The sequence below is a fragment of the Sinohyriopsis cumingii genome, unplaced genomic scaffold (genome assembly GCF_028554795.1).
Source record: "Sinohyriopsis cumingii isolate HCF-2022 unplaced genomic scaffold, ASM2855479v2 utg001437l, whole genome shotgun sequence".
Classification (NCBI taxonomy): Eukaryota; Metazoa; Mollusca; class Bivalvia; order Unionida; family Unionidae; genus Sinohyriopsis; species Sinohyriopsis cumingii.
Genome location: NW_028315999.1, coordinates 1,784,927 through 1,807,856, shown reverse-complemented (window position 1 = coordinate 1,807,856; position 22,930 = coordinate 1,784,927). Strand labels below are relative to the sequence as shown.

Below are 22,930 nucleotides of genomic sequence, written 5' to 3'. Positions count from 1 at the left end.
TTGTGGTTGGATTAGTGCATGGGTTAAACAGAGACATTACTTTTTGTGGTTGGATTAGTGCTTGGATTACAGAGACATTATTTTTTGTGGTTGGATTATGCTTGGGTTACAGAGACATTATTTTTTGTGGTTGAATTAGTGCTTGGATTACAGAGACATTATTTTTGTGGTTGAATTAGTACTTGGGTTAGAGAGACATTATTTTTTTTGTAGTTGGATTAGTGCTTGGGTTACAGAGACATTAATTTTTGTGGTTGGATTATGCTTGGGTTACAGAGACATTATTTTTTGTGGTTGAATTAGTGCTTGGATTACAGAGACTTTATTTTTGTGGTTGACTTAGTACTTGGGTTATAGAGACATTATTTTTTTGTAGTTGGATTAGTGCTTGGGTTACAAAGACATTATTTTTGTGGTTGAATTAGTACTTGGGTTACAGAGACATTATTTTTTTGTAGTTGGATTAGTGCTTGGGTTACAGAGACATTAATTTTTGTGGTTGGATTATGCTTGGGTTACAGAGACATTATTTTTTGTGGTTGAATTAGTGCTTGGATTACAGAGACATTATTTTTGTGGTTGGATTAGTGCATGGGTTAAACAGAGACATTACTTTTTGTGGTTGGATTAGTGCTTGGATTACAGAGACATTATTTTTTGTGGTTGGATTATGCTTGGGTTACAGAGACATTATTTTTTGTGGTTGAATTAGTGCTTGGATTACAGAGACATTATTTTTGTGGTTGAATTAGTACCTGGGTTAGAGAGACATTATTTTTTTTGTAGTTGGATTAGTGCTTGGGTTACAGAGACATTAATTTTTGTGGTTGGATTATGCTTGGGTTACAGAGACATTATTTTTTGTGGTTGAATTAGTGCTTGGATTACAGAGACATTATTTTTGTGGTTGGATTAGTGCATGGGTTAAACAGAGACATTACTTTTTGTGGTTGGATTAGTGCTTGGATTACAGAGACATTATTTTTTGTGGTTGGATTATGCTTGGGTTACAGAGACATTATTTTTTGTGGTTGAATTAGTGCTTGGATTACAGAGACATTATTTTTGTGGTTGAATTAGTACTTGGGTTAGAGAGACATTATTTTTTTTGTAGTTGGATTAGTGCTTGGGTTACAGAGACATTAATTTTTGTGGTTGGATTATGCTTGGGTTACAGAGACATTATTTTTTGTGGTTGAATTAGTGCTTGGATTACAGAGACTTTATTTTTGTGGTTGACTTAGTACTTGGGTTATAGAGACATTATTTTTTTGTAGTTGGATTAGTGCTTGGGTTACAAAGACATTATTTTTGTGGTTGAATTAGTACTTGGGTTACAGAGACATTATTTTTTTGTAGTTGGATTAGTGCTTGGGTTACAGAGACAATAATTTTTGTGGTTGGATTATGCTTGGGTTACAGAGACATTATTTTTTATGGTTGAATTAGTGCTTGGATTACAGAGACATTATTTTTGTGGTTGAATTAGTACTTGGGTTACAGAGACATTATTTTTTTGTAGTTAGAGTAGTGCTTGGGTTACAGAGACATTAATTTTTGTGGTTAGATTATGCTTGGGTTACAGAGACATTATTTTTTTTTGGTTGGATTATGCTTGGATTACAGAGACATTATTTCTTGCTTGGGTTATAGAAATATATTATTTCTTGTTGTTGGATTAGTACATGGGTTACACAGGGATATTATTTCTTGCTGCTATATTAGTGCTTGGATATACAGATAAATTAGTTCTTGTGTTTGTATTAGTGCTTGGGTTACACAGATAAATTAGTTCTTGTGTTTGTATTAGGGCTTGGTTTACACAGAGAAATTAGTTCTTGTGTTTGTATTAGTGCTTGGAATATATAGAGACATTATTTTGTTGTTGTTGGATTGGTGTAGTTATTCAGGAACATTATTTTGTATGGTTGTATAAGTGCTTGAGTTATACAAAGACATTATTTCTTGTGGTTGTTATAGTACTTGGAATATACAAAGATGTTAATTCTAGTTGTTAGTTTAATGCACTAAAACAGAGACGTTATTTCTTGTGGTTGTCTTTGGGCTTGGGTTATATGGAGACATTATTTCGTATTGTTGGATTAGGGATTGGGTTATATGGAGACATTATTTCTTATTGTTGGATTAGGGATTGGGTTATATGGAGACATTATTTCGTGTTGTTGGATTAGGGATTGGATTATATGGAGACATTATTTCTTATTGATGGTTTAGGGCTTGGATTATATGGAGACATTATTTCTTATTGTTGGATTAGGGATTGGGTTATATGGAGACATTATTTCTTATTGTTGGATTAGGGCTTGGATTATATGGAGACATTATTTCTTATTGTTGGATTAGGGCTTGGATTATATGGAGACATTATTTCTTATTGTTGGATTAGGGATTGGGTTATATGGAGACATTATTTCTTATTGTTGGATTAGGGATTGGGTTATATGGTGGCATTATTTCTTATTGTTGGATTAGGGCTTGGATTATATGGAGACATTATTTCTTATTGTTGGATTAGGGATTGGGTTATATGGAGACATTATTTCTTATTGTTGGATTAGGGATTGGGTTATATGGAGACATTATTTGTTATTGTTGGATTAGGGATTGGGTTATATGGAGACATTATTTGTTATTGTTGGATTAGGGATTGGGTTATATGGAGACATTATTTCGTATTGTTGGATTAGGGATTGGGTTATATGGAGACATTATTTCGTGTTGTTGGATTAGGGATTGGATTATATGGAGACATTATTTCTTATTGATGGTTTATATGGAGACATTATTTCTTATTGTTGGATTAGGGCTTGGATTATATGGAGGCATTATTTCTTATTGTTGGATTAGGGCTTGGATTATATGGAGGCATTATTTCTTATTGTTGGATTAGGGCTTGGATTATATGGAGACATTATTTCTTATTGTTGGATTAGGGCTTGGATTATATGGAGACATTATTTCTTATTGTTGGATTAGGGCTTGGATTATATGGAGACATTATTTCTTATTGTTGGATTAGGGATTGGGTTATATGGAGACATTATTTTTTATTGTTGGATTAGGGCTTGGGTTATATGGAGACATTATTTCTTATTGTTGGATTAGGGACTGGGTTATATGGAGACATTATTTCTTATTGTTGGATTAGGGATTGGGTTATATGGAGACATTATTTCGTATTGTTGGATTAGGGCCTGGATTATATGGAGACATTATTTCTTATTGTTGGTTTAGGGATTGGATTATATGGAGACATTATTTCTTATTGTTGGATTAGGGCTTGGGTTATATGGAGACATTATTTCTTATTGTTGGATTAGGGCTTGGATTATATGGAGACATTATTTCTTATTGTTGGATTAGGGATTGGGTTATATGGAGACATTATTTCGTATTGTTGGATTAGGGCCTGGATTATATGGAGACATTATTTCTTATTGTTGGTTTAGGGCTTGGATTATATGGAGACATTATTTCTTATTGTTGGATTAGGGCTTGGGTTATATGGAGACATTATTTCTTATTGTTCGATTAGGGCTTGGATTATATGGAGACATTTTTTCTTATTGTTGGATTAGGGATTGGGTTATATGGAGACATTATTTCTTATTGTTGGATTAGGGATTGGGTTATATGGAGACATTATTTCTTATTGTTGGATTAGGGCTTGGGTTATATGGAGACATTATTTCTTATTGTTGGATTAGGGATTGGGTTATATGGAGACATTATTTCGTATTGTTGGGTTAGGGCTTGGATTATATGGAGACATTATTTCTTATTGTTGGTTTAGGGATTGGATTATATGGAGACATTATTTCGTATTGTTGGATTAGGGCTTGGGTTATATGGAGACATTATTTCTTATTGTTGGATTAGGGCTTGGATTATATGGAGACATTATTTCTTATTGTTGGATTAGGGCTTGGATTATATGGAGACATTATTTCTTATTGTTGGATTAGGGCTTGGATTATATGGAGACATTATTTCTTATTGTTGGATTAGGGCTTGGATTATATGGAGACATTATTTCTTATTGTTGGATTAGGGATTGGGTTATATGGAGACATTATTTCTTATTGTTGGATTAGGGATTGGATTATACATATTATGTATACCTGTATTTTCAGAGCTAAGAAGAAAATCCTGTTAGAACATGAGAGAAACATGGAGGCACTAAACAATGAGCTGCAGAGAAGCAAAATGAAACAGCAGCTCAGGTACACATCAGAAGTAACAGTCATAAGGAAATTTTCATTAACATTCATTTCTTTACTGTTTTAACCATTACTTGATGCAGAATAATTAAGTTGATGCATTAAGTCCTTTATTGATTATGTCAGTAATAAATTATATATTGTATAACCCAGAAAATACAAAAAATTAGGAGGCCTGACAAATTATTTCTTATTTTGTGTTAACTTGGCTTCATTATTTTTCTGTAATAGCAGTCAGACACAAGACAACTGAATCTTAATTCTTTACAAAATAAAAATATAGTGAATTCTAATCACAAAATCCAAGCGCAGTATCAAAATTGTAATATGGCTGTCAAGTTTGATTTAAAGCATAAAGATTTTCATGTATATTTCTGGATAATGATTGAATTCCTTTGTTTTAGATTTTAAATTAATTGAGAGATTTAATTCCCTTTTACATTAGGCATCTCCATACATAATGAAAAACATGTTGTGAGAAAGAGATAATTCTGAACTTTTGAAAACAAAACACCTTTAAATAGGTATACATGAATGAAGATAATTGTTTTGACAAGAGCTTAATTGTGACACTCAAACTTACTTTTGTTTTATTTGGAGATTTTATAACTTGATTAACATCCAGTGGACCAGACATTTTTGTCATACTAAGCAATTAGCATCAACTAGGGCTAATACAGAGATGTTAAACAAAGATTGCCAGAGAAAACCATTTAGTTTGACTGAGTGGAATTTCATTAACCATGTTAATATTAACAGGTTTATTGTAGTATGTAGAGTAACGGTCAGAAGTGATTAGCCACTTGTGTTGACATCATAGGATGTAATTTAACATCATTGCTATTTGTAAAGACTCTCATAATAAAAATGTGATAGAAAATAGTACTTATGCCTAATACTTGGTAACTGATTTCTTGGCTCTTGTAATTGCTTAGGTATAGAGTCATACAAGCTTCTAGTTAAGATTGATTGGGTTAGTCAAAAATGTATAGAGTCATACAAGCCTCTAGTTAAGATTGATTGGGTTAGTCTAAAATGTATAGAGTCATACAAGCCTCTAGTTAAGATTGATTGGGTTAGTCTAAAATGTATAGAGTCATACAAGCCTCTAGTTAAGATTGATTGGGTTAGTCTAAAATGTATAGAGTCATACAAGCCTCTAGTTAAGATTGATTGGGTTAGTCTAAAATGTATAGAGTCATACAAGCCTCTAGTTGAGATTGATTGGGTTAGTCTAAAATGTATAGAGTCATACAAGCCTCTAGTTGAGATTGATTGGGTTAGCCTAAAATGTATAGAACAACATGGATGTGATAGGACCTAGATTTTATTTCATATGGTCTGTTTACAAGTTTGGAATTTAATTCTCAAAGACATTGAAGTCCATGGTCTGTGATGGCCAGCATAAGGATTCACTGTTCATTTACCACTGTTTTGTCCCCTAGGAATATGGTCATGACAGTTGTCCTCCTGGAAGGTCCATTCCCAATTTGGAAACTCTTAAATTTGTGATATATCTTCAAAATGTTTCATCTGAGAATTCTTAGACACTTGTCAGGATCAATTTTTCCCTTCACTAGGGTAAAATTTCCAACACTGTTACAGGTAATGTGCCCTTCCACCTCCAAAAAGAAACCATAGCCAAAATATTATGAAATGGCATGTGTGCACGATACAGGCAAAAACAACAATTCTTCTTAGGCTTTACTCCAAACATAAACCTTTGAACTTTGCAAAAACAATTTTAGCTTCATCACTAGCAATTAGTCCTGACCACTAATTTTCAACAGTCTGTTTATGTCAGTCTTTAAGCCATAAAATATGATGCACAATTCTGCTATGAAATTCTAGTTTGCTTCCTTACAGTGCATCTTCTGAATCACAAACTCATTAATCTTAATCTCCTTAACCTGACAATACTCTCAGAAACATGAACACTGACAGACTCAATAAAAGTACAGTCAAGTCCTGCAAAGATTGTCTTCAATTTTCAAAAATTGCAATGAACAGGACAAGAAAGTACAAGATCAGCCTTTTTGTTCATGGTATTTGGTCTACCACTTATTTCAATAATTCTGTGGACCTCTGTTTATGAAACTTTTTGAAACATTTATGAATTGTTGAACATGATATTCAAGTAATTTCAAGTAATTTTTATACCATTAAATTTATTTTTAACTGACATAATTAATATCCACATATGACTGTTTGTCAGTTCCTAATGATAAGGTGCCAGTTTTTATTTTGCATCTCCAGGAAAGTCTGAAAATAGCACTCCCTCCAAATTTGTAATTTCGGAATACATTCAAGCACACTTATAAAATAAATCTTTCAGGATAATTTGAAATTTTTTTTTGCTAAATGACATTGACTTCTCTCACTCAGATGGCTAATCACTTTTTACCTGACACTGTAGATTGATACTCTCAGTTTATGTGCATTTGTGCTAGTTTTAATTGCAATGTACGTAATTAATTTTACAGTTTGTTTGATGCATCTTTCTGATACCTGATCACATAAACTGGTCTTTTTGTATGAAGAGTTTGACTTGACCAGAACAAGAATGCATGTTAGTCATGAAATGATGGTGTTTTTCAAGTCATTACAGATTCTAGTGATTTTATTTATTAATTTGATATTTCAGATTTGAAGATAGGACATTTTGGAATAAAGCTCAAATAAATTATTATTAGAATTGATAAACAGTTTTCTTTATGCTGCTGTAATTATAAATTCAAAGAAACTTTTTCTTTGTTAACTCTTTTGAATTCAGCATTTTTGGGAAACAACAGTGTCTGCTATGAGTTTCTCAAAGCTGGGTGGGTGGGGCCTTTGAACATGGGTATCTGCAAAATACTGTAACTAGCATATTCTTAAAGTTCATGTGGATTTTTTTTGTGTAATAATCATGTAATTAATGTACAATTGTAAGAACTTTTAACTAGATTTCCAGGATGTTTATGAGTAAATATATTTTCTGACCATTAATTTTGTATGTATTTTAGTTTGGAGCACAAACTGAGCCAGCGGCGTAGTCGGTTAGCTGAATTGCAGCAGAAGAAAGAGCAAGCAAAACTGGAAAGAAAAGCCATGACAGAGAAAGAAATCAAAGCTCTTGAGAATCAGCTGGTTTGTATAGCTCAACAAAAATAACCTGTTTATTTGGTCTTTGTTTGGAATATTCATGAACACCAGTCTCCTTGCACAATAGGTTGAGGTGCATGTGTCATGCTTGCATGGTTAGAATTTGTTTTAGCATGTTCCCAGCAAGTATATATGCAAAGTCATACATATAACTGTTTCTTTTCTTGAGTGTGCTAGGACTGATATCCAGGTTACTGAAAGTGCAATGGGCAGGTCATTCTTTTCTAGTTGTATTTTTGTGAGTCATGTCCTAAATGGCATCTTTATATAAAGGACAGCTGCCACAAGGCACCCTCCCTAGAATCTCCAAATGAAAATTCTTTTTTTTAATTGTCTTTTATCTCAAGGATACCTGCCTAATGTGAACAAAGCACACTGATTTTTGCCATAACAAAGAAGTTCACTCCCACCCCCAAACAGTAACGACATTTCATGGGCATGGCACTCCAACCCTCCGTAACAGGCACCACATTTCACAGAAAGATGCTTACATAGTTCAAGCCCCCCAGCATTCACCACATTTAATATAAAGGACACATACACAGTACAAACACCCCATAATGCCACATTTTCTAGAAGGGACATATAGTCAACCACCCCATAACAGTAGCCACATTTCATGCTAAGGGTACAGTCCATTCCCCACCAAAAGTCACCACATTCATAGAAAAAATACTTGTACATACCAGCTAGCTGTAGCAGTCACCACATTTCATGGAAAGGATACATATAGTCTATACAGTCACGACATGTCATAGGATTTTTTAATACAGACCAGCTACCAATGAAATTCACCAAAGGTCATGTATAGTCAATACAGTCACCTTATTTATGGGAAAGGACACTTGTCCAGTTCATAAAGTCACCACATTTCATAGAAAGAACACATAATCTCCTCCAACAGTCACCACATTTCATAGAAAGAAAACATAATCTCCTCCAACAGTCACCACATTTTATAGAAAGGATGGTCAAACCACCCATGACAGTCACCACATTTCAACAGTCTTTTTCCTCTCCCATTATTTTTCCATTTTATTTGATCTCCATTTACTAGATACCACTTGACCCATTCTTTGGCCAAACTAAAACATTTTCAGTTTGCTTGGTAAAAACAATATAATGTAAACTCGAATTTATTTGTGTGTATTATAAAGCATCTCCATAAACCATCTCTTTGTATGGGTCGTATGTATTAAGGAAATTAAAAATGTGTACTGTCTCTCAAGACTCCATTGGGATCAGATCACCAGTTCATCTTCTGTTGACATAATTGTTGACATTTGAGAAAATATAATTATTTTGTGCACAGATTTGTAAGTTAACTTTGTTATCATTATTTCCTGCTAAATTGCATGGAGTTATGCCATCATATGTTACACACACATTCATCCCATGGTCTAGATGGTCCTAAATGGTGCCACTGGAATGTCCAATATGGCCACCACAGCAGCCATCTTGAAAATCTTATTATTGCTACTCCTTCTGATTGGATGATCATATCAACATTGGGTTTTCACTAAAAGGCTTCTCGTGATATCTGGTTGGTCCTAAAGGAAAATGCTGCTGACATTATTTCCAATATGATTGCCACAGAAGCAATCTTGGAAATTTTGTTATTGCTGCTCCCCATGAACATAAAGTCATATTGACATGGCTTTTTGCCAGAAGACTTTTTATGATGTCTATTTAGTCCTGAATGAAAATGGTGCTGATCTGGTGTCCAGTATGGCTAACACAATGGCTGTCATGACAATCTTGTTATTGCTACTCCTCCTGAATTAAATGTTATATTGCAATGAGGTTTTACCAGAAGATTTTTTAATAATAATAATAATAATAATAACAACAACAACAACAACAACAATAATAATAATAATAATAATAACAATAATAATAATAATAACAATAATAACAATAATAATAATAATAATAGTGACTTTATTAAAGAAGAAGCTCATTTGGTCAATTGACCTATTTTCCATGAGGTCTTCTACAATAACATTGTACAAATAAATAAGGGGGCACTCACCAGTTATTATGTACTTTTGAGAGAGTGATGTATGTAAGGTGAAGATGATTGCATTTAAAACATGCACAATGGAGAGAATGTTGGCATTCCTCTATGCTACATTAATGTAATGTGGATGATATTTCTTTGGATATTGTACTTTTGGAAATTGTACATGGTCTAAGCACACTGCTAACTAAAGTGACTGCTCCCTTGTGCTAAAAAATCAGCCTGAATTAGTTTAAAGTACACTATCCATAGCAGCTATTAAAATAGGGAAAATAAATTGTGCCAGACTAGACAATACCAGCTTCTGAAAGTGCAATGAATGAATTACCAAATATATAAAATGTAAAAAAAGTTATCAGCTCTTTTTTATACAATTTACCTCTTAAGTTCAGGAAGTTAAAATGACCAAGTGGAGCTAGTACTTTTTTGAAAGGTGTACATCGGGAGTAAGGGCAAGCTGTATACTCTATAACCCATATTACACCCATCAGTCACACCAAAATAAAGGGAATTAAAGGTTCTTTGAATTATACCTAAGATATACAAGGTCTTTTTAAATAACCAGTATGACCAGTGAGGTAAGCCAGGGAAATTCTTTTTCTTTAAAATTCTAACCCTATGCAAAATACAAAACTGTAGAGTGCCACCTAAATAAATTTGCACAAGTTTTACAAGATGAGGTGTCTTAGACTACAAATGCTATTAAAACTAGACAATGAGCTACTGCTACAATAAAATACGTACAAGGCTTCAAGGATGAGTATGTACAGGATTTATACAAATAGTAGTACTGAATTAAACAAAATCATACAAATGATTGCTGCTGTAGATCTTGACATAATATGCTTTTTGTAGGCTTGGCATGAGTCAGCTGATTTTATATAAGGTGGTATGAAATTTACTTTGGCTTCAGAAAAAGCAAAACTCTTTTATGAAACTCTGAATTATGATGTCTTGCTGGTCCTTGATGGAAATGATGCCAATCTGACATCCATGATGTCCACCACAACAACTAATTTGAAAATCCTGTTTTTCTTAAGAATATTATCAGAGATGGCTACAAAATTAACAGTTAAAAGGAAGAAATGGTCTTATCTTGAAATCCTGGATATTCTTTTCAATCAGTAGAGCATAAGTTCCTTCATGGGGCTCTTGTCTACTGCAGTATAACTCCTCAGGGACACCTTTTAGGCTGAAAATAACCAGGGTATAAATTTAAATTAAATCAACATTTATTGTTAGGAATATTGAGAGCTTGGCATTTGGGGATTATTTACATTATAAGTATTTTTTATTGATTCAGGTACATGTACATGATACTGGTTCAATTTGTGTACATGTATATGATACTGGTTCAATTTGTGTACATGTATATGATACTGGTTCAAAATTTGTGTACATGTACATGATACTGGTTCAATTTGTGTACATGTATATGATACTGGTTCAATTTGTGTACATGTATATGATACTGGTTCAATTTGTGTACATGTATATGATACTGGTTCAATTTGTGTGCATGTATATAATACTGGTTCAATTTGTGTACATGTACCTTAGTATAATTTATTTTCATGGTTCCATGTTTATAGTTTTTTATATAAAAAGAAGACATTGTCATGGGTTAATAAAATCGTGCTTTTACCTGTCAAAGTTTCATTTTGTAGATGTTTAATTTTGTGATTAATCTCTGTAAAAACCAAAAGAAATAAGACAAAAAAAGATAACTATGCAGACAACAAACAGGTCACTGTTGCTAAAGTGATTGAACCAATACAACTCCCGTATGAGCACAAATCACATACCTGTCAAAATCGATTACTTACACTCAGCATCAAAGGGAATCAGTGGAGCAAACAACTCTAAGCTAATCATTATTAAAGTACATGTGTATAATCTCTTCCTTAAAACAGTGTCCAGGAAGCTGCATTATCAGTTACTTTCTGAAACCATGGCTTTAACACAGCCTTAAAAGTGGTAAAATTCACCTTAAAGCACCTTTATTTTGGATAATATCATTCTGCATGTAAACCAAACACGTGACCAGCTGCCCCTTACGCAGTACATTTAGCAAGCAGTGTCAACATTTGATATGTTCAGAGCTCATAAAATGTAAAGATGCTAACTAAATTGTAAAAGAATGGAATCAGTCCTTTGTTTAAGCCTACCTCATATACATACCAATTTCCACCACTAGACTTAAAATAAAAATACTACAAAGGAAATACATCACTGGCAGAGGTCAGTATGAGTTGACTTTAAAACCTCTTCAGTCAAGCCAATTCATGCTGAATTGTAGCTCCCACGAGAATCTGTGAAAGATTAGACCTAATTATTTGTATCTTTGAGAAGGCTTGACTTGTTTAATTTAACAATTTTAGAATTATTTCCCTGACAAATATCTGTGTACCAGCAGACTTAACTGACATAATGTTGATTCAGTGATTTTGTCCAGTAAAGTGTGAGTTTCAGTAATCTGCTGTAATGAGCATCCGTACCTAGTGTTTCATTAGTAGTTGTGCTTCAGGTAATAGTTCTAGTGTATTACATAACATGTTATTCATGGGGATCAAGCATGAGATATACTTTTACTAGAATTTACATTTTTTGACAAAAGATTCATTTTGTAATGAAAATTGGGTTTACATAAGTATTTAATTTAACTGGTTCCATTTATTATTCTTTCTTTCATTTTTAGTACTACTGGTGTTATAACACCTAATGTTTTTCTTATTTTTCTCTTTATGTCACAACATACTGATCTACCATATAGATACATGGATTGATACAATATAAAATTCTTTCTATTTTATTTCTAAATGGTTAAAATAAAACATACACATCAAAGCTAATATTTTTTTGTTTGATCAAAGACATGATGTTGATTTTTGAAATAGCTTTGTTGATCTCTAAGGAACATAAAACAGTGAAATAATGGGGTGGGTGGGACTTCTGTATTGTATGGCTAATTTGTGGTTGGGTCTTTACAGTCATGGTTTTAAGCAACAATGAAATCCATAAAAATTGGTCCCCCATGGAAATTGGTACATGTGTCTGATACTGGTTCTGTTAGAGTACATGTGTCTAATACTGGTACTATTTGTGTACATGTATCTGGTTCTGGTACTATTTGTGTCATGTATCTGATACTGGTACTATTTGTGTACATGTATTTGATACTGATACTATTTGTGTACATGTATCTAATACTGGTACTATTTGTGTACATGTATCTGATGCTGGTACTATTTGTGTACATTTATCTGATACAGGTAATATTTATATACATTATCTTATGCTGGTACTATTTAATGTGTACAGTTTGAAGATTTGTTACAATATTCATTTTTGTTACATTGTATATTTATCTTTAGTCAACAGTTGTGTGAAGTATATTAATTCAGTATATTAACCCAAAAGCAGACTGTTATTGTTCTTGAAATAAAATGGATTTTTTGTTTTTTAGTTTTTATTTTATATTTCTCAACATAAAAACAAGACAAACCTAATGTTCTTTCAGGTAGCAGAAGAAGAGAAGTATGAGGTGGAAAGACAAGCAGCCCTGAGTGCTCTAAGACAGAAGCTGGCTAAGGAAACTGTGGCTGCCCTGGCAGCACAGGAAACTGAGCTAGCAGCTCTCATTGGACGTCTGGAGGTAATGATTACACTATAATTTCATGAAAGCATTCCTGTTGTAGTATATATACAACTCTGTGCAAGTATGCATATATTTCTTTTGGAGTATAATACTGTTAGAATATACATACAACTCTATAGGAGTACACATATATTTCTATTGGAGTTTAATACTCTGTTGGAGTATACATAAAACTGTTGGAGTATACATACATTTCTAATGGAGTATAATACTCTGGAGTACACACACAACTCTGTTGGAGTATACATACATTTCTTTTGGATTATAATACTGTGTTGGAGTTTACATTAACTTTTATTGGAGTGTATGTATATATATATATATTTCTGTTGGAGTAAACACACAACTCTATTGAAGTATACACATATTTCTTTTGGAGTACACATACTGAATTGGAGTATACAATCATACAATTCATTTGGAGTATATTTACAGCTGACATATACTTGACCTTTTTTATATATGGTACTTTTTAAAGAAGAAGTCGACAAGAAGGATTGAAATCCTTTTCTTTCCATGTCCTTTAAGAACTACCACTGTAAGTTGAAATAAATAAAAGGGATTGGTTTGATAAAACATTTAACATGAGCATGCCTGTACTTCAGTTTCCAAAAATGAATGTGGGTTACAATAATCCAAATCATTGCTTGTTACTTTAGATAAAAATGAAAAGTTACTAATTCTTTAAAAGATATATTGACTTAATGTAGCACTATTTTTATCCATATTATTACAAGTATTGGTCATACTATGTGTTTGTACAGTCATTGTTAAAGCAGGAAAATGAGGTCTTTACAAAAAATATCATGTTTAGGCCCCCAAGGGGTGGGTGGCATATTGGTCTTGTGCTGTCGATGCATCTTCACATCTATCACACTTACCTCACATAAACAAACACTATTCATCCAAACAAACATGTGTTGGTATAATCATCATAAATGGAAAAGTGACCTTTACAAAAAACATTATGTTCCCTTCCACCTCACCCAACACCCCTGAAAGGAACCATCCATCAGTCACAATTACCTTTTAAACAGGATGTCACAGAACTGTTGAGCAAAACTAGACCAGATCTATATATATCTTGAGTAGGTTACAAAGCCTGATTTAGTTCTGGTATCTGTGACCTTTTTTTCAACAGTTATAGGGCAGTAATGTGTTCTAAGTCAAGGTCATCCACTTGTAAGCAAGATATCTTCAATATGGTTTGAGCAAACTGGTCCAAATATGATATGCAGATTCCTTGGGGTTGGGGTTTCCATGAGCTGTTTAGCTTTTTGTGATCTTCACCCAACTTTTAATGTCACAATGTAACATTCTCTTTGCCCAAAATGAGGTTGCGCAGCACTGATGGTGTTCATATTAACATTGTAAACAAGATATCTCAAACAGTTTTTAATTGAACCATTCCTAATTCAAAATTTGTTATTGCTATTCCTCCTGAATAGACAGTCATATCAACATAAGGTTTTAACCAGAAGAATTCTTATGGTATCTGTTTGGTCTTTTATATAAAAATTTGTGAGTTTTTTTGCATCCAGTATCGCCACAACAACAGTGACCATCTTGAAAATATTATTCCTGCTCTTTTTTAGAGGAAAATTCTGATCAACATTGGGTTTCCTTTAGTAGACTTATAATCTTTTTGATGCAAAATGAAAATGGTGCTGATAGTATGACCTTCATTGTGGCCCTACTCCTCCAGAATGGAAAGTCAAATTGACATGGAGTTTTCACCAGAAGACCAAATATAACATCTAGTTGGTCCTTAATAAAGATGGTGCCAATCTGACCTAACTATGTCTAGCACAATGAACATATTGAAAATCTTGTCATTCAGTAGTCATTGAATGATGTCTAGTTGGTCCTAAATAAAATTGTGCTTATCTTACATCCAGTATGGCTGTTTCAGTGGCTAATTTGAAAATCTTATCATTCAAGAATATCAGAAATCGGTTCAACACTCAAAAGTTAAAAAGATTAAATCATCTTATCATGAATTCCTTTAAATTCTTTTTGGATAGTAAAGGATGAGTCCCCTAAAAAGACATTTGTTTTTGTCTTTGCCTTATTCATTTGAGGGATTAACATGGGAATCTTGGGTGCCATACAGTCTTTCTAAATATATGTATACAGTTCCTATTATGCATGTCACTGCAAGCAAACTTTTCATAATTACTGGGATAAGTTTTAGTACAATCTTTTCATATGTCATGCTTTACTCTGAATTTACTGCCTTGTAAAACATATTCAAGATGGAAATGTGACAAGCATGCAGTGTCACTCAAATGTTTGGCATTTTGCACAACAACATTGTTGTTTATTTTTCAGGCTGGTCATGCAAGACGAGAGGCTATCTTGCAAAAGCAGGACATGACTCTTCAAAAATTACAGGTAGAAAAGTTTTCTGATTTTTGTTTACCTTTCAATTCTGTATAGCTTATCAGAGAAACTTAAAGAAAATAGATTAAAACATTGTTAAACCTGAAAATTTTACACATCACCTGGTATATCCATTTACATATCAACTGGGAACGTTAAACCACAGAACTGGCATATCCATTGTAGATATCAACATAAGACAAATGTTGGTCCTTGCTGTATTCCCCCAAGATGTAAACGAATACATGCCATACTATGGTAATGCATCCATATAAAAGAAAGCAACAGTAAAGAAAAATGAGCAAATCTTTGTTATTGTCATAAATTTATGTATAAATGCCATACATGGAATAATCTAAAAGTGGTCTTTAAGATGGTGGTTTTTATGGGCAGGTGGTCTTTATATAAAGTATAAACGCATTGATTTACCATATATTCTCATATACAGGTAGGATCCAGTTACAAAAAAGTAGACCCAGCTCTACCATCACAGCTTGTGAGGATTAATCAGTAGAACAAACAACTTAGACCCTGATATGTTGGTGCAAGATGCACTGGCATATCTGGATCTCTGTTGTTTGCTATTGGATCGAAACTTATAAATGAGTATATACAGTTCTGGGTTTATGTTATTTGCTATTGGATCAAGTTTATACATGAGTAAATTTGGTAGTGGGTCTGTTATTTGCTGTTGGATCAAACTTATACATGAGTAGATATGGTACTGGGACTGTTGTATGCTATTGGATCAAGTTTATACATGAGTATATATGGTAGTGGGTCTATGTTATTTGCAGTTGGATCAAACTTATACATGAGTATATATGGTGGTGTTTCTGTGTTATTTGCTGTTGGATCAAACTTGTACGTGAGTATATATGGTAGTGTGTCTGTTATTTGCTGTTGGATCAGACTTATACATGAGTATATATGGTGGTGTGTTATTTGCTGTTGGATCAAACTTGTACATGAGTAGATATGGAACTGGGACTGTTGTATGCTATTGGATCAAGTTTATACATGAGTATATATGGTAGTGGGTCTATGTTATTTACTGTTGGATCAAGCTTATGCATGCATATATACAGTATGTATAAATGGTGTTTCTTGAATTGTCTTTTTACATGGGTGGTCTTTTTATGCATGTAGTTGCTAGAACAACTTTGATGGTATTATGTCAAAGAGATTTCTGCAATGGATGTATTTTTCATAAGTTTAGAACTGGATGAAATTGACACATTCTCTTTTATACGCATGAATTGGTCTATTTATGAATATGCAAATAGTCAAACAGAATGGCAGAAAACAAACATATATTAGCAACAACCATGGGCTATATTTGTTAGTAAAGAAATTACTTTTAAGTTTTACAGTTTTATTTGTTTTCAAGATAGACTTGGTAGTAATGCACATATATGACAGTATCTGTTTCATGTGTAATCAGACAACAGCTTTGCTAGTCGGGTTGTCCATCCCACAGTAATGCAGCTCTGCCACAATCTCAATAAAGTGCGCATGGTATCTCTGAAAAATTGAGAAAGGTTGTATTTACAGAACTTGAAAATATTTTCTTATTTCAGTAAGAAATATGAAATAACAAATAGAGACATTCACAAATGTCAACTCATTTGTGTCATCCATATTGTTAATGGTTTTTCTTATGTTTTTCAAGTGATATGGCAGTATTGTAAAATTCATATCGGAGAAACAAATTTTAGCTGGAAAAAATTGAAATATGCAGATTCAATTAAATTCAGTTGAACCAGTGAGTTAGATGAATGGCTATGACTGTCATGAAAAAACCCCAATATTTTCATAATGTACTTCTGGATGGGAACTGGATGTATGATAAAAAAGAGGTGAGTGTTACTAGCAAGATACCACCACCTCCAGAAAAGAAACAGAAAAAAGTGACTGGTCACCATATTAAGGAATGGGAGGAAAAGTAGTTGGGACTCATTCAGCCATCGTTAAAAGGCCCTGAACACACATAATATTATATACTGCAAAAGAATAAAAGTTGCGGTTTCAGGCATCTTCAATCTCAAGGTGCATTTTGGAACAGCCAGCCATAAACATTGTGTCTTGAACACTATAAAACTTCCAAGCTAATGAATGAAGACTTCAGCTATAAAAAAAAAAAACAGAGCTGTGCAGCAGTAGCTGACGTGACAAAATTGGAAAATGTTATTTTGCTAATGTATTGCTGAGCACTTTCTACTCCCATTAGTTGCTGAGCACAATCTACCCCCAGTGTTTGCTGACCACTATATTCCCCACTGATTGCTGAGCACTATCTACTCCATCGATTGCCGAGTACTATTTACCCAATCGATTGCCAAGTACTATCTACCCAATCGATTGCCGAGTACTATCTCCCCCATCGATTGCTGAGTACTATCTACCCCATCGATTGCCGAGCACTATCTACCCCACCAATTGCTGAACAATATTTATCCCATTGGTTGTTGTGCAGTATCTACCCCCACTGATTATTGAGCACTTTCCACTCCCATTGATTGCTGAGTACTTTAATGAGATTGTACATAACAAGTTCCCAGGCAGTAAAATGGCAAGTGCTTTTTTAAGTGTAAATGAACAAATACAACACAAGTGATAAAATGCTGCTTTGCTCTCACCTGCACAGCTCTTTTGGCACTCAGACAAGGTACTAGACCACAGAATACAGGTTTGGAACCTCTTGAATAAGATGTCACATAAAATGGATTGACAGGTATGGTTATTGTAGTAGAGGTTGTCTTGATTTACTAACAAGTTAATTTTGCTATAATTTGGAAATAAATACCATCAAATATATCTGTGATTTGAGATTCTGTAATTGCTTATGTTTTGCAATCTAAATCAGAGTAAGAAATCAGCCTTTCCTTGCATGTTGTGTGTTGAAGCAGTGAGCTAAATGAATGGTAGTCCAATAAATCAGCCCCACAAATCTGTGTTGATACTAATGGACGATGTTGTTGAGGCAGTGATGTAGTTAGGAATTTAGGTTTCTTTATATTTTTCAATATCTAATCTTGAATCATGAACTTTAAAAATGGTAATGTTTTCAGTCTATGGTTCAAGAAAAGCTTGTCTCACAGGTAAATTTCTTTTAAAGCCATGCATTCTCCCCATATTACATAATTTAATAATCTTCTATGCACCTAATACAGTCAACACAGGAACTCAATAAACATTTTTATTCTTTTTAGGATATATATAACTATAAATCTTCTACTGAATGCACTTTTTTCTTCTCAAAATCTGTGTGATGAAATTATTCACAGGACTCCATTCTTCTCTTTCCAAAACAGAATATTTCACCTCCATTTTAAGATAATTGTGTGCTTCATTGGGGGCAAAAATTAATTACCGTAATGCATGTTGTCTCACTTCATATCACTTATTAACCCTGAAGGCACTCCTTTCTTTCCAGAATTTGTCAAACACATTAATTTATCTGTTTCTTGGCCTCAAGGTTGTAATGGCAATAATGTACAAAATCAGACTCTAGTCACTTATTGATTGTTTGGTGTTTAACAGCATATCAGCACATGAAATCCCAGTGTAATATTTACACATTGCCTTGTACAGAACTTCACTATGGCAGTACAAATCATATATACTCACTTATAAATCAAATCCACCTGCAAACAATATAGACCCTGATCGGCCATCACATAATGCACCATCATATCAGGTCTATGTTGCTTGTTCTACTTATTATTCCTAACAAGCTGCATATACCCAGATCTGCTGGCACATTATGCAATGATAGATAAATGTCTGTGCAGTTTGCAGTTGTCATGGACTTACAAATGATGTATATGGTAAATTGTATGGGAGAACTTGAATTTGTTGGTACACTGAGCATGAGGTTTTTATAACCTTGGCGACATCTGAAGGCTTTATAGCAGATGTATATGGAGAAGAAAATAAGTATATGTTAATGTAATTTGCTTTTATATGATATAACCTCTCAGCAAAGTATAAACCCTACTGTGGATGTAGTGTTCAGTACTAATGAGAATTAATAGAACGAAATTAACTTTTTTTTATATTCCTACCAAAAGGCAAAGTGTATGTTGGTATGATATGTCCACCTATCCGTTTTTAATTTCTGTACAAGAAACTTTAGCTGTACATCTTTTACTTTACCAGACTTTGTGGATGGTTTGTACTTGAGGCAAGGAGAAAACCTATTGATTCTGGGGTTGAAAGGTCAAAGTCAAGGTCTGTGACTGAAAGAAGACAATGGTTTCTGAATAATAAAATTAGTTTTGCTTCATAGACCTGGACTGATTTTGTTTGTGACATGAATCTGGAGTATAGAATACCTCTGTTGATTATGGGATAAAAGGTCAAGGTCATTTTAAGACAGAAAAAAGTGGGTCTTTTCTGTAACTTTTGTTCTGGACTAAGTTCTGTGACCAAATGTTTGCACTTTGGATTAGAAAGAAAGCTATGTATTTTGGGATGTAAAGGTCAAAGGTCAAGATCATGGCAAGTCTAATAACAAAATAACGGTTTCTGCCCAGTAAGTTTGTTTCAAGACTGCACACCTTGACCAAAAGTGCAAGTCAGTGAAACTTGCTAGTCAGTAATCTCCAGCCAACCATGTCATACTAGTTCTTACCTGGAGGACTATTAAACTGTTAAATAATGTACCATTCACAATAATTTATCCCTGTTTCTGCCCATCCATCTATCACACTTTCAGTTCTGTTTTATAACTTTAAAGCTGTTTTAAATTAAGAAATGGTACTTGGCATACTTATACATCATCATTAGAAGGTGTATCACATACCACATTGAGAGTCCTGTCTTTAAGGTATAGGTTTTACCTCAGAATTTACATTTTCCATCACCCTTTCCTTTTCCACTTTACACCTTTAAAGTTGTTAGAGTTTTAGAAATGAAACAGCTTGATATACTTACATCATCACCAGAAAATGTGTCACATACCACATGTGTGATGCTGTTTTCAAGGTGAGTGAGCCATTGAAGGTCACGGCTTAATATTTTATGTTTTCCATCACCCTTTCCTTCAGTTCTTTAGCTTTAAAGCTGTCTGAGATTAAGTGATGAAACCTGGTGTACACATCATCACTAGAGGGTATGTTGCATGTCACATTAAGAGGTCTTATCTTGAAAGTCACAGTCACATCTCAGTATTTGAAGTTTTCTATTACTCATTCCCTTCTATTCAATAATGTCAAAGCTATTTGAGTCTGAGGCTAAAGCTATTTGAGTCTGAGGTTAAAGCTGTTTGAGTCTGAGGGTAAAGCTATTTGAGTCTAATGGATGAAACTTGGACATACTTATGCATATCACTAGAAGGCACATTGTGTAATACATAGGTGTTCTATCTTCAAAATTCAGGTTCACTATTTTAAGATTTCTATCATTCATTCCCTTCTGTTTTGTAACTGTAAAGCTGTTTGATATTGAGGTCAGTATTATCTTCATGGTCAAGGTCATCACTCAGTATTTAAGTCTTCCAAGATACCTTTTTTGTTTTTTAATTTTATAATGTTTTGAAGTCAAGAAATGATGATCACGCCATCATAGACGTGGGATACAAACTGATTCACTGAAATTGCTTTATTTAATGTTATTAAGTCACTGTCATCTAATAACCAAGTCATAATTATCACTGAAATCCTTAGAATTGATAGGATTTCTTGTCAAGAAAATAACAGGAGAACAGGGAGTATGGCAAATAGTGCATAGTTTCTATGACAGCAAATTTTGTTTGCTGAATGCATAAAATGAAAGTGGTTTTTTTCGTTGACAATAATGACTACAACTGTTATAGATAATTTTTACTTTTGCAATCTGTAGATGAAATCTGTCAGAAAATTTAGAAGTAGTATGCCTTTGAATTGTTGAAATATGCCTTTGAATTAGTTGATATATACCTTTGACTAGTTGAAATAGGAATTTGTTGAAATATGCCTTTGATTTGTTGAAATAGGCATAACTTTTTCTTTTTCCAAAAGGCAATGTTTTGCAGCATCCCCCTTTATACTAAGCAGTGGCATTGCTTACCATATAATTGTTAATTTTAATGAGACACAACAAACACTTTACATTTGTTAAATAAGTTTAGTACCATATATGTTTGCTTACATGGGGATAGGCCACTGACTTGTCTTGTTGCTGTGGAGTTCTACAGACCATGTCACACACTGTGAACAACTGTCCACTGACAAAGTTTCCCAGTGGACTGCAAGCTCTGCATCTTGCTGATGATGACACTGATAAATGGCTGAGTACACACTGCACATGATAAATAAATAAATAAATAAATAAATATATGTTTTGGTAAAACTATAAACTACATGGACCCAGATCGGCCATCATATCATGCGCTGGAAGATAAGGGTTTATGTTGTCTGTTGTATTGAGTATTCCTAACAAACTGCATGGACCCAGATCTGCTTTCACATTATGGAATGCCAATCTGGACCTGCACAGTTTGCAGTTGGGTTTGACTTACAGGCTAGTATATATGATGCACTGGCAGATCTGAGTATATATTTGGACTTGGAACTGAATTATATGCAAGTGTATATGGTAATTTTGGAACTTTGTGTTACATTAAAGGAGAGATACTGTCAATTAGAATGTCTTTTTGGACAAACATCTTGTAGATGATGTTTGTCATTGAATAGAATAACTTGAATCAGTGCAAGAGCTGACTGTAATGTCTTAGGGATCAGCTACTGTATGCCCATGCTTCTTAGTTGCGTCCAGTTGCAACAGCATTTACCCTGAGCTGCCCTTGCATAATGTAACATTAGATCAGGGTCTGTGTTGTTTGTTCTATTGACTGCTCTTAAGAAACTACATAGACCCAAATCTGCCAGTGTATTATGCAGCATGCAGATATGGGTCTGTGCTGTTTGTAGTTGGATCCAACTAACATGCGAGTATATATGGTATTTGAATTGTAGGAAAAGTTGGAGTTGAAGTTGACAGAAGGAGCACTGGCACCAAGCTGGGCTGATCAGATTATTCAGCAGCATTACAACCAGCTGGAACATATCAATAGCACAGTGCAGCACAATCGTGAACACCAGGAACGAGTGCTGACTGAGAAAATGCAGGCAAAGAAATTACAGAGGCAGAGGTATGGAAATTATCTTTTAATATACTGATTATAAATGTACTTTTTCAGTTCTTGTTTGATAATTTGTTATATTTTAAAGGCCTTGCAGACTTTTCTTTTAGATATACTTGAATGTACATGTACCATATCGTGTCTTTATTTTTTCAATTCCTGCTATCATAGAGTACTGGTTCAGAATACTGTGAACCTTTGATTTGACATCACTTTTATGTCTTTTGCTGATAGTTTTTATACAGGTAAAATTGATCTCAGGAATAGGTTGTGAATGGGTTTTTTTCTCGCTAAAACTAAAATGGAAAGAAAATCATTCATTTTGTTAGTGGTCCAATTAAGAGCAGAGTTTAAGGCAA

At 33.7% G+C, this 22,930-nt stretch overlaps 1 protein-coding gene across 1 annotated transcript in view; it reads left to right on the top strand.

The window, feature by feature from the left end:
* The window catches only part of LOC149772500 (uncharacterized), a 113,390-nt gene that overhangs the window by 74,523 nt on the left and 15,937 nt on the right, over nt 1-22,930 (top strand). The window contains exons 17-21 of the mRNA XM_089947710.1: nt 4,155-4,244; nt 7,247-7,370; nt 12,926-13,060; nt 15,395-15,457; nt 22,405-22,580. Of these exons, the coding sequence (XP_089803836.1) occupies nt 4,155-4,244; nt 7,247-7,370; nt 12,926-13,060; nt 15,395-15,457; nt 22,405-22,580 (588 nt within the window). The remainder of the gene's footprint in view (nt 1-4,154; nt 4,245-7,246; nt 7,371-12,925; nt 13,061-15,394; nt 15,458-22,404; nt 22,581-22,930) is intronic.